Source organism: Dasypus novemcinctus, chromosome 11, assembly GCF_030445035.2.
Source record: "Dasypus novemcinctus isolate mDasNov1 chromosome 11, mDasNov1.1.hap2, whole genome shotgun sequence".
Lineage (NCBI taxonomy): Eukaryota > Metazoa > Chordata > Mammalia > Cingulata > Dasypodidae > Dasypus > Dasypus novemcinctus.
This window is the reverse complement of record NC_080683.1, coordinates 11,482,779-11,498,214: the sequence shown is the minus strand read 5'-3', so window position 1 is coordinate 11,498,214 and position 15,436 is coordinate 11,482,779. Positions and strand designations below refer to the sequence as shown.

The 15,436-nt window shown below is 51.5% G+C and overlaps 1 protein-coding gene across 1 annotated transcript in view; it reads left to right on the top strand.

The window, feature by feature from the left end:
* The window catches only part of KIF6 (kinesin family member 6), a 484,487-nt gene extending 477,185 nt beyond the window's left edge, over window positions 1-7,302 (top strand). Inside the window, exon 22 of the mRNA XM_058306677.1 lies at window positions 310-7,302. Coding sequence (XP_058162660.1) covers window positions 310-461 — 152 coding nt within the window. The 3' untranslated portion in view covers window positions 462-7,302. The remainder of the gene's footprint in view (window positions 1-309) is intronic.
* The last annotated feature ends 8,134 nt before the right edge of the window (window positions 7,303-15,436 follow it).

Genomic DNA, 15,436 nt, shown 5'->3' with positions numbered 1-15,436 from the left:
GGCAAATCTGACTGTTAGCCTGGAAGCAGGAGTCCAGAGAGGGCGATTTAACATAGCCCTCGCTGGCTTTTAGACTCCACCAAGGGCCAGGATGACGCTTCTTGATTTAAGGTTCAGGAAAGAGCTGCGAAGGTTTAAATCCCTGCCCGCGGCCCGCGTGGGCAGGTATACATCCCCCTTAAGGAGCGTTAGTCATTCTCCATGTCAAACCAGCCTTTCCAACAGCCAAGGATGTTTTTAAAATCTGAAAAAATGAGGTTAACCTTTTCCTAGAGTGTTGTTTGGTTTTGTTTCTCTTATCTTCCTTAGACCCCCAGCTGAGAAGTTATTTCCAAGGGGAGAGGAGCCTCGGTGTGACCCACGGGCCCAAGATCCCGTCTTCTCCAGCCGGTGCCAGAAGGGGCTCTTCCAGGGAGCCTCCGAGCCCTCCACCCTCTCCGGCCCCTTCCCCGTCATTCTGAGAGCCCTGCCAGCTCGCGGCCCTCGTGTGGGGAACCTCCCGGCGAAACAGAGAGAACACTGAACTGGGAGGGGAGAGACGGAGCTCCCGGGGCCACCCTGCCCGCTTTGCCCTCTGACCTTGGCGAGTCAAGTCCCAAGCCTCCCACCCGGGGTCAAGTGCAGATCCCACCCCCAACCCCCCGCCCTGGGCTGTGAACTCTCCCAAGATAATGTCCACACAGGCCCCCCACAAACTGTCCCCCGGCCAGGAATTGTCGGTGGGGACGCTGGCCTCAGTCATGAGAACTGGTCCCACCCAATGAAATGTGATTTTTCTGTTCTGTTTTTCTGGTCTCCATGGAGCAGTCCCCTCTGTCCTGGGTGTCCACGGTGATCAGAATCCCCACCCAGACTGACAGCTGCATCAGCTCCCTGGGATCCATGGAGCGAAGAATGACCCAGAAAGGGCGCCTGTTATTTTTGCGTCGGGGTTGTGCGCGTGAGGAGCTGTGCCTTGGAGCCCTGTTCCGCAGCATCTTCCTGGTCCCCGCTCCCTGCTCCCCCATCACCATCACTGCGTGCAAGGGGCTTTGGGGGTCAGTGACAATCCCGGGATGGCAGGTGGCTCTGCCTCCGGGCTCTGCCACCCGCAGCCCTAACTCGCCCTGGTCCAGGCAGCCTGTAAAAGGTGTAGAGGGACCATCCAGCCCATGGCTTGCTCAGCAGCCACACGCCTGGTGGTCCCCAGGGCCTCTGCTCCCCAGTTCTTGAACACAGAGACGAAAGCAGTGGGTTTCCAGCGTGGCTGCACATGGAGTCAATTTGGCCCCACCCACAGAGATTCTAATTTAGTTGGTCTGGGGCCCATTGTGGGCATCAGGATTTTTAGAGGCTCTCCAGGGGCTTCCAAACTGCAGCCAGCGCAGGGAACCCTGAGTGCAGTAACTGGACCACGGCACCCTCAGGAGCTCTGGTGAGCTCTGCATTCTTCCTTTCTGCTCTGAGAGTCAATGAGGACAAGTCAGAATGTATTAAAAAATAGGAACCATCCTTCTTTATCTAAATCAGGAGGCCAGCCTGGGGTCTTATACACAAAATGAGCTCTAATTGTCCCAGACCTCTTTCTCCCCCCACCCCGCACATTCCACATGCCAACCAAGAATTGCCCATGCCTCCTCAACAAAATCAATTGGCCTCACCCACACTTTCCACCCCCTGCCCGGTCCCCACAGCCGCGCCCAAATGGCTGCAGCTGCTTCCTCCTGGGTTCCCTGGCCAAGCCCTTCCCTTCAAACTCTCTGTCCACTGTAGTTTGCTGTTCTGTGGGTTTTGGTTTTTTTAATCAAATCAGGCAGGCATTTACTATTCATTTAAAAGATGCCTGGAAGTTGGGATGCTCCAGGGTTGTTTATTTCAGAAGCAGCTTTAATGACATCCCCAGGACCCAGGCACTTTTTTTTAAGACTTTTTTTTTTTTTTGAGCAGTTGTAGGTTTACAGAAAGTACAGAATTGGCATCTATGCCCCCCTACACACACAGTTTTCCGTATTATTAACATTCTATATTAGTGCGCTATGTTTGTTTCAATTGATAAACCAATATTATTATAATCACTTAACTAAAGTCCATGGTTTACATTAGGGCTCACCCTTTGTTTTTCACAGTTCTATGGCTTTTTTATTTTTTATTGGGGTAACATATTTCTGCAGTTTGTTTTAAACGTTGTGTGCAATACTCCACCCAAGAATCTTCAGAAATTCCCTGAGCCAAACTTCAAGCAGTTTAACTGTATATCACTCTTACCAGTTCTTCTCACACTTTAATGGGCACACAAATGGAATCGCCCAGTGCTTTGAGTAAAATACAGACTCTGCTCCAGTGAAGTCGGGGGTGGGGTCCAAGATTCTGCATTTCTTAACAAGTGCTCAGGCGATGCTGCCAGTCCATGGGTCAGGTTTTGAGAGGCAAGGAATTACGTGATCCCCTAGTCCAGGCGCCCCTCTGCCCCAGCAATTTGCCCAAAGGCACCCCACTCATCCTGACCACATGGCCCCCATTCTCTCACCTGGCTGGGCATGGGGAAGGAGCTCTAGACTAGGGACCAAGGTGGGGAGCAGGTGTAGCTCGGTGCTTGAGCACCTGCTTGCCATGTACAAGGTCCCAGGCTCAATCCCGGTCACCTCCTAAAAAAAAAAAAAAAGACCAGGGGTCCTGAGCTCTAGCCAGCACTGCCCCAACTTGTGGGTGTCTGGGAGCAATCAGCCACTTGTGTTCCTTTAAGGATGGTGTCCTGGAGGCCATCAGTGAAGCGGGGGCCTGAACCGATGGTGGCATCCTTCCTGTGCCTGTTGGCGCTGCCGGCAGGGCCGGGCAATGCCAGAGTGTAAGACGAGGAGTTCAGCTCACTCTTGTCCTCAACTCAGTTGGAGAAAAAAAAAAGGGGGTGTGGTGCCATATGGTGTCCCACATAGATATTATATACCTTTGCCATTATGAAATAGTGACAGCATAAGGTAGTGGTAGGGGAAGGTCACACTGGTGGAATGCAGGAGGGCTAATAAACAGTTCCTTATCAGCCCTCTCTCCCAGCCTGCCCCTCCTTTAGCCTGTGCCCAGGAGTGGCTGTGGCAGGCCAGGCAGGAGTCCAAGTCAGGGCAAGGTCTTGATGGCTAACCTCGATCTCACAGAACAAACCCTCTGCCGTCGCCCTCGTGGACTTGGATGGCCGGTGTGCAGCTCCCGAGTTAGCCGTGCCTCCAGAGAACCCTCCGTGCTGCAGGCAGGAAGGCATATTGCAGCACCCAGAGAACAGCGGGTGGCTCCCGTGGAATGGCATCTCTGCGGAAAGTCTGGGAGAGGGCAGCGGGGGCACCTGAGACCCGTCTCCAAGCCACCGTTAGGATCCCACAGGGCTGGGGCTGAAACGCCCCAGCTCCTACCCCGGGGTCTTGTTGCAGAGAGCCCTCCCGGCACTCAGGCCCTGACGCAGAGATCCAGGCCCCACGGAGGGCCCTGGGGGAGACCTTGGAGAAGGCCTGGGCCCCGAGTGGCAGTAAGTTTCCAACCCAGCCGCAGACAGTGAAGGGTGGGAGCAAATGGCACCTGAAAATGAACTGACAGGAAAAGTGCTTGTCTGCTACTTCTGTTATCTCTGTCCTATAAATACGGGGCCTCCTGACCCTGGAGAGAGAGAGCAGAGAGACAGTGCAGTATAATAGGTTTCCCTAAGCCCTCCCCTCACCGCCTTCACACAGGGCAAAAGGATCATGCAGAAGATAAAATCATTACATTTCAGAGCTAGACAGGCCCACAGAGCTCCTCTAATCCACACCCCTAGTTTACAGAATTGGGAAACTGAGGCACAGGGAAGACCAGGCTTGCTGTTAGACAGCAAGTTAGTGGCAAACTACCCCTCCTCAGGGGACCTTCCCCTGACCACCCATCCAAAGCCACCCCCAAGTTACTCTCTATCCCACTCCCCTGTTTTGTTTTCTGCATCACTACCTGGCCTACCCTTTTTCTCTATTTGTTGTGTGTTTATGATCTGCAAGCCACTCTAGTGGTTTGGAGCTACGTGCCCCAGAAAAATGTGTTCTGAAACTTAATCCGTTCCTGTGGGAGCGAGCCCATGGTAAGCAGGACTTTTGGAAGAGGTTGCTACAGTCAAGGTGTGGCCTAATTCAATCAGGATGTGTCTTAATTCTATTACTAGAGTCATTTATATGCAGCATGAAATTCAGACAGAGAGAGAAAGTCAGTGGAAGCAAGAAGCTAAAGAACCCAGAAGAGGAGAGGCCGCCACGTGCATTGCCATGTGACAGAGGAGCCCAGGACCAAAGATCACCGGCAGCCCCAGCACTCTTTTGGAAGAAAACATTGCCTTGATGATGACTTGATTTGGACTTTTCCCTAGCCTCAAAACCATGAGCCATTAAATTCCCATTGTCTAAGGCAAGCCATTGCACGGTTTTTGCTTGTGCAGCCGAAGGAAACTAAAACACCCCCCAACAGACTATAAGGCAGGGACCAGTCTAGCTTGCTCATCTCTGTGTTCCCAGCACAGTCGGTGCTCAATAAATATTCCTTCCACTAATGAGCAGTGGAGTCAGGACCCAGATCTCCTGCTTCTCAGACAGGTGTCACTCCTGCTACTTCCCTCTGGCTCTGTGCTCAAGCCCGTCAGGGCAAGCTGCAGTTAGTGGTTCAGTGCTGTAGCCCCAGGCCCTGGCCCTCATAGTTCTATGGCACACAGTGAGTCCTCAGTAAAGTCTATAGAACTGGGCTTACAGCACACAAACAGAACACCTACAGCACACTCATAAACATACTCACACAAAACACACACTTGGACGTCTTAAAGATGGCATAGAATTCACCAGGGCCCCTCATGAAATAGTAGCAAGGTTCCTGGCACACCTTAGTGCCCTTGGCCCTCTAGAGCTGGGTACAGTCTGCTGACTTTAGATCTCCTGCTGAAAAGTTATCTCCTGGATCCAAAGGCCTTATTGACAGACATGTAATGTGGCACCAGCAGGGTGTGAACCAGCCTCCAATCACCAAGGCAGGAGAGGAAATGAAGGAGAGAGAAAACATATAGCCATGGAACCTCAGGTCACTGGTGTCCTGCTAAAAAGGTCATATACAAAGTGTGTGTAGCAACTTCCAAGGGCACCTCCTGCTCCAAACGTCCTCTCCCAAAGGAAGCTGGACCTTTGGTGTGGGCTTATGGTTATGCCCATAACCATATGGTGTGAAGCTTATGGTTAGCTTCAGTGCATCTGCCCCAGAACGTATTGACCTCTGCAATGGAAGAAATAGATGAAACGTTTTGAAAAGGCTCTCTCCAGCAAGCCACCTGGGCTAAGTGTAGCCACGGAGGTACAGAAAGATCTGAGTTCATGCTAGGCCAAGATGTGGAGTTTTCCAAAATGTTTTCTGGGAAGCTGCTTGGCAGTGGCTCCAGCCCAGTCTATAGGAATTCCACTGGCTCTCCCATTCCCTTTCCAGGAAGTGGGGGTGGGGGTCAGGGTAGAACGCATCTTGCTCAGATCTTGCAAAAAGGGATCTTAGAAAGCAGATAGAAAAACTGTGGTAGACTAAATAGTCTTGATTCTAGGCCCCCTGTATACTGAGTTAAATAATGTTCTCCAAAATTCATGGCTACCCAGAACCTCAGAATATGACCTTATTTGGAAATGGGGTCTTTGCAGATATAAGTGATTAAGATGAGGTCATACTGGAGTATGGCCCAAAATCCCTATGACTGGTGTCCTTAAAAGAAGAAGAAAGGACATGCAGACACATGGAGGGGAGGCAGCCACGAGAAGACAGAGGCAGAAATTGGACGACGCAGCTACAAGCCAAGGAGTGCCAACGATGGCCAGCAAGGAGCACGGTTAGGAAGAGACAAAGAAACGTCCTTCCCTAGAGCCTTCAGGAGGAGCGCGGTCCTGCCAACACCTTGGTTTTGGATTTCTAACCTCCCAGAATTCTTAAAGGACAGTGTACCAGTTTTTTATTATTTAAGAATTCTAAAAATAGATTTAGGATTTTGTTTGTAAACTGGTCTGTTCCTCCAGGCATATTAGATTGTGTTGGATTCAGGGATTTCACTTTTACTTGATTAAATTATGATTAAGGCTTTGATCGGGCCACATCAGTAGGACATGGAGAAAAGACACGGCAGAGGACAGAGTTGGGAGTTTTAATGCTGGAGCCCTGGGAAGTAAATACACAGAGAAGCAGATACGTGAGGAAAGAGAGAAGGCTCCATTAGACAGGGCAGAAGTCCTGGCAAGAGGGACAAGCCATTTGCTTGGTAGTCTACAGCAGGCCTTGCAGAGAGAGCAGAACAGCTGAGCCCAGAGAGAAATGAGCCCCAGGAGGGAAACTTATCCCAGCCTACAGCTGATACTGGAAGAAACTGGGACCATGGAGCCCTAAGAGGAAGAGGAAGAGGTTTCACTTTTGCTTGATTAAATTATGTTTAAGGCTTTGATGGGCCACATCAGTAGGATGTGGCAGAGAAGTTAGAGTTTTGGAAGCGGACTTGGCCCAATGGATAGGGCATCCGCCTACCACATGGGAGGTCAGTGATTCAAACCCCGGGCCTCCTTGGCCCGTGTGGAGCTGGCCCATCCGCAGTGCTGATGCACTCAAAGAGTGCCCTGCCACGCAGGGGTGTCCCCCGCATAGGGGAGCCTCATGCGCAAAGAGTGTGCCCCGTAAGGAGAGCCGCCCAGTGCAAAACAAAGAGCAGCCTGCCCAAGAATGGCGCCGTACACACGGAGAGCTGACACAGCAAGATGACACAACAAAAAGAAACACAGATTCCCGGTGCCGCTGTTAAGGATAGAAGCGGTCACAGAAGAACACACAACGAATGGACACAGAGAGCAGACAACCTGGGGGGGGAGGGCAAAGGGAGAGAAATAAAAATAAATAAATAAATAAATCTTTAAAAAAAAAAAAGGTGAGAGTTTTGATCCTGGAACCCAGGAAGTAAGCACAGAGGAGAAGAACACAGGGGAATAGAGACAGCTCCATAGACATAGCAGAGGCCCCAGGAAGAGAGATGAGCCTTTCACCTGGTAATATACAGGTGGCCTTGTGTGGAGAACAGAGTAGCTGAGCCCAGAGAGAAATGAGCCCTGGGAAAGAGATGAGACTTTTCCCAGCCTGCAACTGAGATGGGAACAAGCTAGGAGATGGGAACGTTAAGAGGAAGCCTGAACCTTGGCAGACGTCGGCAGCCATCCGGTTCCAACATGTGGCAACAGAATTTGGTGAGGGAAGTAACTTACACTTTATGGCCTGGTAACTGTAAGTTTCTACCCCAAATAAATACCCTTTATAAAAACCAACCGATTTCTGGTATTTTGCATCAGCATCCCTTTGGCTGACGAATACAGTTAGATTTCTCTTGTTTTAAGCTGCCCAATTTATGGTAATTTGCTACAGCAGCCCTAAGTAATACACTCTGTAATAGGATAATACATCCAAAGCCATGGCCTTGTTTCCTACCCTCACCTTTAGTCTTGGCCTTGTGACTTGCTTTGGCCAATGGGATGTTAGCTGAGACTTGAACCACGCTTGTGTAGTTGGGCTCGCCTCTTGCTCTGCATTGAACCCCGTTGAGAACGCGCCCTGGGTAACTAACTGCTGTGCCTGCAGTCCACACCCAGAACGGGCAGCAAGCAGACCTGAGCCCAGTATGCAGCCTGCAGCCAAGCCCAGCATAGCTGCAGCCGAACAGAGCTTCCAAACCCTCCAGACCCAAAAGCCCACTGTCATGAGAAAACATGCTCATTGTCATAAGCCGCTGAAATTCAAGGAGGTTTGGCATGCACTGTTAATTGTGGTAATAGCCAATGATACAGAAATTGAAACCCAGAGAGGGTACAGGTCTAGACCCGGAATGTCTCAGTCTCTCCATGCTGCCTGTTGAAAGGCACTTGAGCGTGGGCTGTATATGGAAAATGCAGATAGGATTGCCTCTTACAACCAGGACTGAGTAACAGGCACTGAGTTTACCCTCCTACTTTAAATAACTGAAAACCACATAAAATATATGAAAGAGTGGTTTTCACATATTGGGTAAAAGGCAGTGTAGAACATTGATCCCCAGGAGAAAGGAAGCAAATGAGATAAGCCCTATGATTGCACGACTTACTGCCTGGAAAGAGTTTTCAGTCTGCAACTCAGAGAGGAACCCAGGTGGAGCCTAGTGGTCTCCCCAAGTTGAGGGACTAGATCTGGGTGTCCAGGGAAGCCAAGGTGGCTAAAATTTGCAGAGCAGAGTCCCAGAGAGGAAATAGTTGAAGAGAGAGTATTCTAGAGATGTGAAGAGGGTAAACTTTGATGCTTATGACCAACATTTGCATGTGAGAAAATTACCCAAAGCTCAAAAACCAACAGAAAGAAGCAGGTGGAACAATTTTTGGAGGTAATGCATGACTGGGAATAGTTCATGCACTAAACAGCCAGAACAGAGAGGCTGAATTCAAAAGGAGCACTGGATGAAGAACTCAGAGAGTATAGCCTCAGAAGTGGGGCCAGATTAGCTCTAGACAAAAGGCTGCTCCCGTTCCTCCCAACAAAGCTTAAAAAGCAAGTCTCAAAAGAATCAAATGGTTTCTGGTAAGTTTCCAAGTAACTTCACTGAGTCCCATAACAATGCTCAAAAATATTTAAAGAAATAAAATAAAAAATCAAACATCCAACAATGTAGGATTCACAATATCTAGCATCCAAAAAAATTATCAGTCATCCAAAGAAATGGGAAAATATGACCCATAAGGAGGAGGAAAATCAATCAATAGAAATAGAAACAGATCCAGGGATGACATAGATGATAGAATTAGTGGACAAGAACATTTTTTAAAAATACAGTGGGCGCGTGTTTAAAAGTAAGCAGAAGGATGCCCACTGTAATGATTTAAATGTACACTCGTCTCTTTCATCCAGTCATTCTTTTAATAAAATGTGCCATCCACTGTTAAGTTCTGAAGAATCACAGGTGACTAAAAAAAAACCAAGATACCAGCCCTCTTTGAATTTACATTCTAATTAGGTAGACAGATAATAAGGGGGAAAAAATAATCTGCACTAAGAAGGAATTAGTGGGTGGGGTAGGACGGGCCTTGGCTCACTGTCAAGGTGAGTAAGAGTGTGAGAGTAGGGGAGGCCGAGAAGAGAGATTTGGGGTGAGGGTGGTAAGTTGGGTGTCCTGGGTGCGAGGAGGAATGGGGCTGAGTGGTGGAATAGCAATGTGGAGCATGGAAAAGAGGGGATTTGTGGGGGATTTTGAACTATGTGAGAATATGGAGGGAGAGAGTGTTCCGGAAAGTGTGTCCAGTTGTTGCCTTGGCTTTAGAGCACAGTAGATGTGGAAAGGTTGGCTGTGAGTGCTGGAAATTGGAAATGAATGGGTAAAATGTGGGAGTTGGGAGTAGTATTTCGTTTACCATTGGCTCCACCTCCCTGTGTGAAAGAAGCCTCCAGATGTGACCCCGAATGCTTCCCCCGAGGAAAGGGAGGAGGGAGACACCCTCTTGAGGGTTACCTGCTTTATTTGGGGTTTCCAGGGCCCAATGCCAGCCAGCGGGGCTGAGCCAGTTTTAAAAACACTGAGCAGGAATTCAGAGCAAAGAGCAAGTGGAAAATTCCCCAAGTATTCTGCCCTCCCAGTTCACTCATCTCCTGGTTTCAAGAAGTCAGCTCTTCCCCAGGCCTGCCCCTTCCCGCTCTGGCCCCTGGGAAGGGAATTCTGAGGTGTGGGGTCTCTTCTCTGAACTGCCCTTTGGATTTGCCTTTTCTACCACTGTCTCCATACAAGGGAAAGCAGGTCCCCTGCCCCGGGCTCTAAGCCTCAGGGGGCCCTGTGCTTTGAAGTGCCTTGCTGAAAATGTTCTGACTTCCTCCACTGCTGGGACTGACCGTGGCCAACAGTGCCATCCACTGAGATATGCCTAGCCCAGACTAGGCTCCACATGGGCTCCCATTCCCTCCTCTCCCTCCCAGGTACTCTCCAACTCATGCATGGGGTCGACCAGATGCCCCAAAGTGCTCCAGAGCTCATACCTATGGACTTGTCTCAGGACCTTAGGTAAATCCCTGGCTCCAGACTCACTCTTGCTGGCTGGTGCAGCATTTCTTTCACAGCATTGCTCAACCCTGGGCCTCCAGAAAGGTGCTGACATGCTGATTTTATGTGACTCTCACAGCTGGACAATAAACAAGTATGTAAGTACCTCTTCTCTACCATTATTCGAAATCTTCATCAATAAACCACCATGCCTCACATGGGCTTGTGAATTTGGTACTACATTTTTCAATCAAATTGTTTATACAGACATGGGTCTGCAAAAATTATTTGTCTAGGGCACCACTCAACCAGAAGTGTCCCAAGCCTTTTTTCTGCTCTAAATTCCTTGGTTCTTATCTTTCCCAGGCCCTGGAAAAGCTCTACTCCTCCCTTGGCTGAGATAAAATCTGACTTGGTCCACACTCCCCACCTACATCTTTGAGCATGTCTTCCAGGCATCTTGCTGTTGCTCAATGCTTCCGGTGGTTCCGGCTTTTTCCCATAATCTGAACATGTAAGAGGATGTGCGGGGCTTCTCTAAAATGGAGCATGCAGTGGATTCCTGATCAATTCCCTCACCTTTCAGTGGCCATCGAGAGAGAGGGCCGTAGTCAGCCCACACTTGGCATACCTCCAAGGGCATCTGCCTGATGTTGACCACCCCTCCCCGGAGGTTCGCAGATGAGGTACTTCCCTGCAGGAGTTCACCACGCTGATCCAGAAAACGTGATGAAGAAGTAGGAACCAGGGGCAGACACTGTCAGCGCCCTGCCCGTATCCTCTGCTCCCCCTGCCGGAGTCAGGGCAGCTTTAGTGGACAATCCCCATCCGTGCCAACAGCAGCCACCCCCAGGACCTGCAGCTCTCTGCTGAAGGCTCTCTGTGGCCACAAGAGCACTCTCAGCCCATGTTCAGAGCAGGCCGGCAATGCTGGGGTTACCCTCCCTTGCATCACTCTCTAAGTAACGAAGGGGAGAAGTTGGTGGATAATGCCGCAGCTTCTTTGCCCCTCCGTGGAACAGCTCTGATGTGTGCTCCACACAGTCTCAAAGAGGCGATCAGAGGGGCAGAGCAACAGTTGCCAATAGCAGTAACTGCTAAATAATATGCCGTGAATTGCCTGCCCTCCCTTCCCCTCTCTCCCCCCCCACTCCCTAATGGCACTTCCTGAGGTCACACCCCCGATAAACTACTTGAACCGACCTTTTTGGTCAGAGTCTGCTTGGAGGGAAATCAAAAGTGAAGGGGGCATGTGTTTCAGAAGCAAGGGTGCAGGCTCTCGGTACCAAGCTCTTTCGCCTGGTAAAGATGGGAGTCCCCTGCCCCCACTTCAGCCAGAGCTGCCCTGCTCTTACCTGTACTACAGACGACAGCTAGGAAAAGATTTTACCTGGAAAAGGACTCATGCAGCTTAACAGGAAAGCGAGAGAATAAAACGTTATCTGGAGGAGATCAATCGCAGGTGTGTGTGTTTGTGTGTTTTAAGCCTTGCCCTTGGCTCAGCGCGCAGCGTTCCCGTGCTCACAGCTGCTCCACCAGGACCTCCTCTGAGATGGGACTCTGGCCCTGAGGGCAGACAAAGCCGTGCCCTGTCTCCACACAGGATGCTCGCCTGCATCTTTCACTGCCAGGAGACCTCCAGGGGCCCAAGGACCCACGTCCAGAGCCTGGAGCTGCAGGCCGTCGGCGCCCTCCGGGAGGTGGGCAGAGCTGGGGCAGCAGGGCCTGGAAGCAGGCTTCCTTCCCCCCACGGGGGGTGCCAGGGGGTGTGCCTAGGGCAGGAGGGTCTTCTCTCCTCCCCTTCATTCCGGTTTGGAACGTGCCCCCTTCCATTGGGGCAGACGTGGATCTAGCGAGCGGATCCGGACGTGAATACCCATGTTGGACGATGAGGTGGGCGGCCCAATGTTCTTATCTCAGGGCTCGTTCAGATGGAAAGAGGCCGTGCTCAGCTGCTCTGTTGACTCTGCATTCTCTGTCCATTGTACATGAAATTGATCTGGGGGATTTTGTTTTTCTTCTTTTCCCTCCAATCTCCTTATTAGTTCAGCCTCAGAAAGCCTCTTATCACCCCCGGATGTCAGGCCAGCTCTGCCATCAGGCCTGGCCAGGTCAGACTCTCCATTAATTGATTTTGCCCTCCCTTTTTGGGAAGCACAAATTGGCTCTGGCCATTAGCAGCAATGACTCCCTGAGAAGGATTATAAATTGTGCCCTGCGTCTCTCCATCGCGCACAGGGGAGCTGTGCCCACGTGAGGAGGTGTCAGGCAGGGAAGTGGGGCATTGGATGGACAGGGAGATCCCACAGTCCTGCAGGTTCTCTCCTAACTGGCCAAGTGTTGCCCTCACAAGACCTCAGCCAACCAGGAGCCAAGAACAGTTCCCAGCACGCAAGGGGCACAGCGGGGATGTCCTGACTGAATAAAAGAAGGGAGGAAGGGAGAGGGAGGGGAAAGGGGCTTCCTCTACGGTGCAGAGTGCTGCGAGGACCTCTCGATAGCCCAATCCCCCCCAAATTGCACTACTGATCTTACCATTTCTTTGGCCTTTGTGGCCTCCAGGCTTTCCGAAGTCCTCTATTACCCTGGAAGTCCCCTGAGAAAGCATCTACGCTAAACCCAGGCAGGTGACACCTCGCCAGGCTTTGGGCGGTTTGCTGAAAGCTGGCGTGGAAGAGGAGATTATGATGGATGTCACCAGAAGCGAGTCGAGAGAAAGGAACACCAGAAGGGGAGAGGAAAAGCAGCCACAAGTAGCAGGAGGCTGCCACAGTTGTGCCCGATGTCACCATCGTGTAGCAGGTACTCAACGGTCCATGAATGAATGGCACGTTTTACCCACAGCAAATCCGAGGGAGGAGGGAGGGCACAGTGAGGGCAGATGGCGCCCCTCTTCCACGTCACCCTACTGCAGGCATCCCTCTGGCCCACTGCCCATGCTCTTTGCCTTTATTTCCTTCTACCTTAGGACAATCCCCTTGTCCATGGACAGTGTCCTGACCCATCAATTACCCACCAAGCTAAGTCCTCCCTGAGGTCCTCCAGACATCAGTGGGTGAACTTTCTAAGTGATCCGTGAGCGGACCCTTCCCATACTGATCTTCTGCTGGGTGATAAAATAGGACTTACACACGGCCTTTGAGGTACAGCCTCAACCCTTGCTTAAAGCCAAGAACGAGTGGGTCTGCCCGCACTCAGTGACCCCGTGGCTCCAAAGCACCAGGCACAACCAGGCAACTGTGAGTTTCATGACTCCAGGTAGCCTTCCTCTCCCTCCAAGACCAGCTTACCTCCCAGCAAGGAGAAGCCCTGGCACCAAGTGAGGGTGGGCCTCAGCAGAACCCAGAGCCAGCAGGATTCCAGAGAAGCCGTGCGCCCACCGCTCCACCCCCAGGCACAGCCACGTCTAAACCACAGGAAGGATGATGTGCTGCGGGGCAGGATGGCGCAGCCCCTCGTCCACACCTGCTACAGCGCCGGCACGTTCTCAATGCACCAGCCTTCACATCTCCTGCCTCCCCCCAACTCAGTATTATTTTGTCGTTATGATTTTATTTGCGTTTTGCTTTTGGTCTTAGAGCAGATGAACAATGAACAACTCTATTAGTACCACCCCCTCATTCATTCATATACTTGAAAATAGCCTCCCCCTTGCTTTTGTTTTCTGTAATCTCTCTCTCTCTCTCTCTCTCTCTCTCTCTCTCTCTCTCTCTCTCACACACACACACACACACACACAGAAACAATCACCACTTATCTTGGACCCTGGTCACAGCACCTGCCCCACCAGAGCCCCTCCAAGCAGTACTTGTACGTATGATGCCCCCACCCCTGGCGCTGGTGGGTCAGCTGAAGATGACCCAAGGCCGGCCCAGCCTCGACTGGCCAGAACCTGTGAAGAGGCCAGCCTAAAAGGTAGCCCTGGACACTCAGCCTCTTTCTAGAGCACCTGAGCTGAGAAATACCGAGTGAAAGAAGCAGAAGGCAATGGGAGTGGAAGCTGACGGGTGGCAGGCAGTGGGCCTGGAGGAAGAGCAGAGGGAGAGCTTCGCCGGCTGGGACCTGCGGAGAGGGGGATGCACCTGAGGAGGGCGGCCAGGTGGCAATGACGGCGTTCACGGAGGAAAGCTAGGTGTGCGGGCGCCGCTCCTGGACACCTGCCACAAATTTTCTCAGCTACTTGAGATAACTGGAGTGTGTTCCTATACTTCCCACCACAAACAAGCCTAAACAATTAAAAAAAAGAAGCACTCATGTAACCAGTGGAAAGTTGCAATATTTAACAGCAGCTTTAACAAATAGGGTGTGTGTTGGAGAAGAACGCGCTTAGTGGGACACGGAGACTGATATGACCCCAGGCAGAGAAAGAATTTATTGGGAAGCTCTCCCAACAGAGGGGGTCTGAAGAGAGACTTCGGCCCACTCCTGGAAGGGGGGAACTTGAATGTATACAGAACTTTCCCAGGTGGGGAAATGATAGCTGGTGGGAGGGGTTTAGGGTCCGAGTGAGGTGCAGGGGCCAACAGGAAGGTGAGAACTTTCCCTGATAGTGACTAGAAGATGGGGGGTTAGGGAGTGATGGTTTCTTGGAATGCTGCAGGAGCAGATGTTTCTTTGCTTGTAGGGATTTTATCTCCCTCCGATATGCAGGTAGGGAAGGTTTCCATTTCCCTTTACTCCGTCTCTGTGGTTTCTTTGTTTAGCCTGTGGGGAAGTGCCGTGCCCTTGGCACATAGGCTTAGGGGGGATGGGGTTAGCCTTTCCCCAGCGCATATCAGGGGAAACCGAGCGACAGCTTGTTAATTATTGCAAGCCTCTAACGTGTGTTTTCTAACATAAAAAGAAATCTAAAGTGTGCAGGAAGGGTTGAGCATCTTCATGGCTCTCCTGCCCTTTTCCTCACAGGCACAAGATGGCTCTGTGGGTCCAGGGCATTCAAGGCAGAAAGAGGGGTACAGGGGGGCCAGCTTATCTGAACCCTTTCTCAGGTCAGGGCAGCTCTCCCGAAACTCCACGGCCGACTTCCGCCTCGGTTACTGCCAGAAGTGGGCCCCCAGCTGCGAGGGAGCTTAGGGAAGTGGGTGGGGGGAGGAGGGGACACTGTCACCCCCGATCCCTTTGCCATCGCTGCACCCCTCCCCGCTTTGGGGTGTGTGTGTGTGTTTGCTTCCAGTGGCCCAGCCTGCCCCGGGGGCTCTTCTTCACTGGAGCCGTTTTTGCCTGAGGTGCCCAGAGCTGGGGAGGCCTGACCGACAGACAGGCGTGGGAACATGACAGCCCAGCCCCCCGTCTGCAGTGGGGACTAACTCCAGGGCTGAGGCTGGGACGGCGGTGACTGGCTGGGATCCTCCCCTCCCAGCCTGCCGCCTCGCTCCCTCGTTGGTCTGCACTTACTCCACTGCCCATACC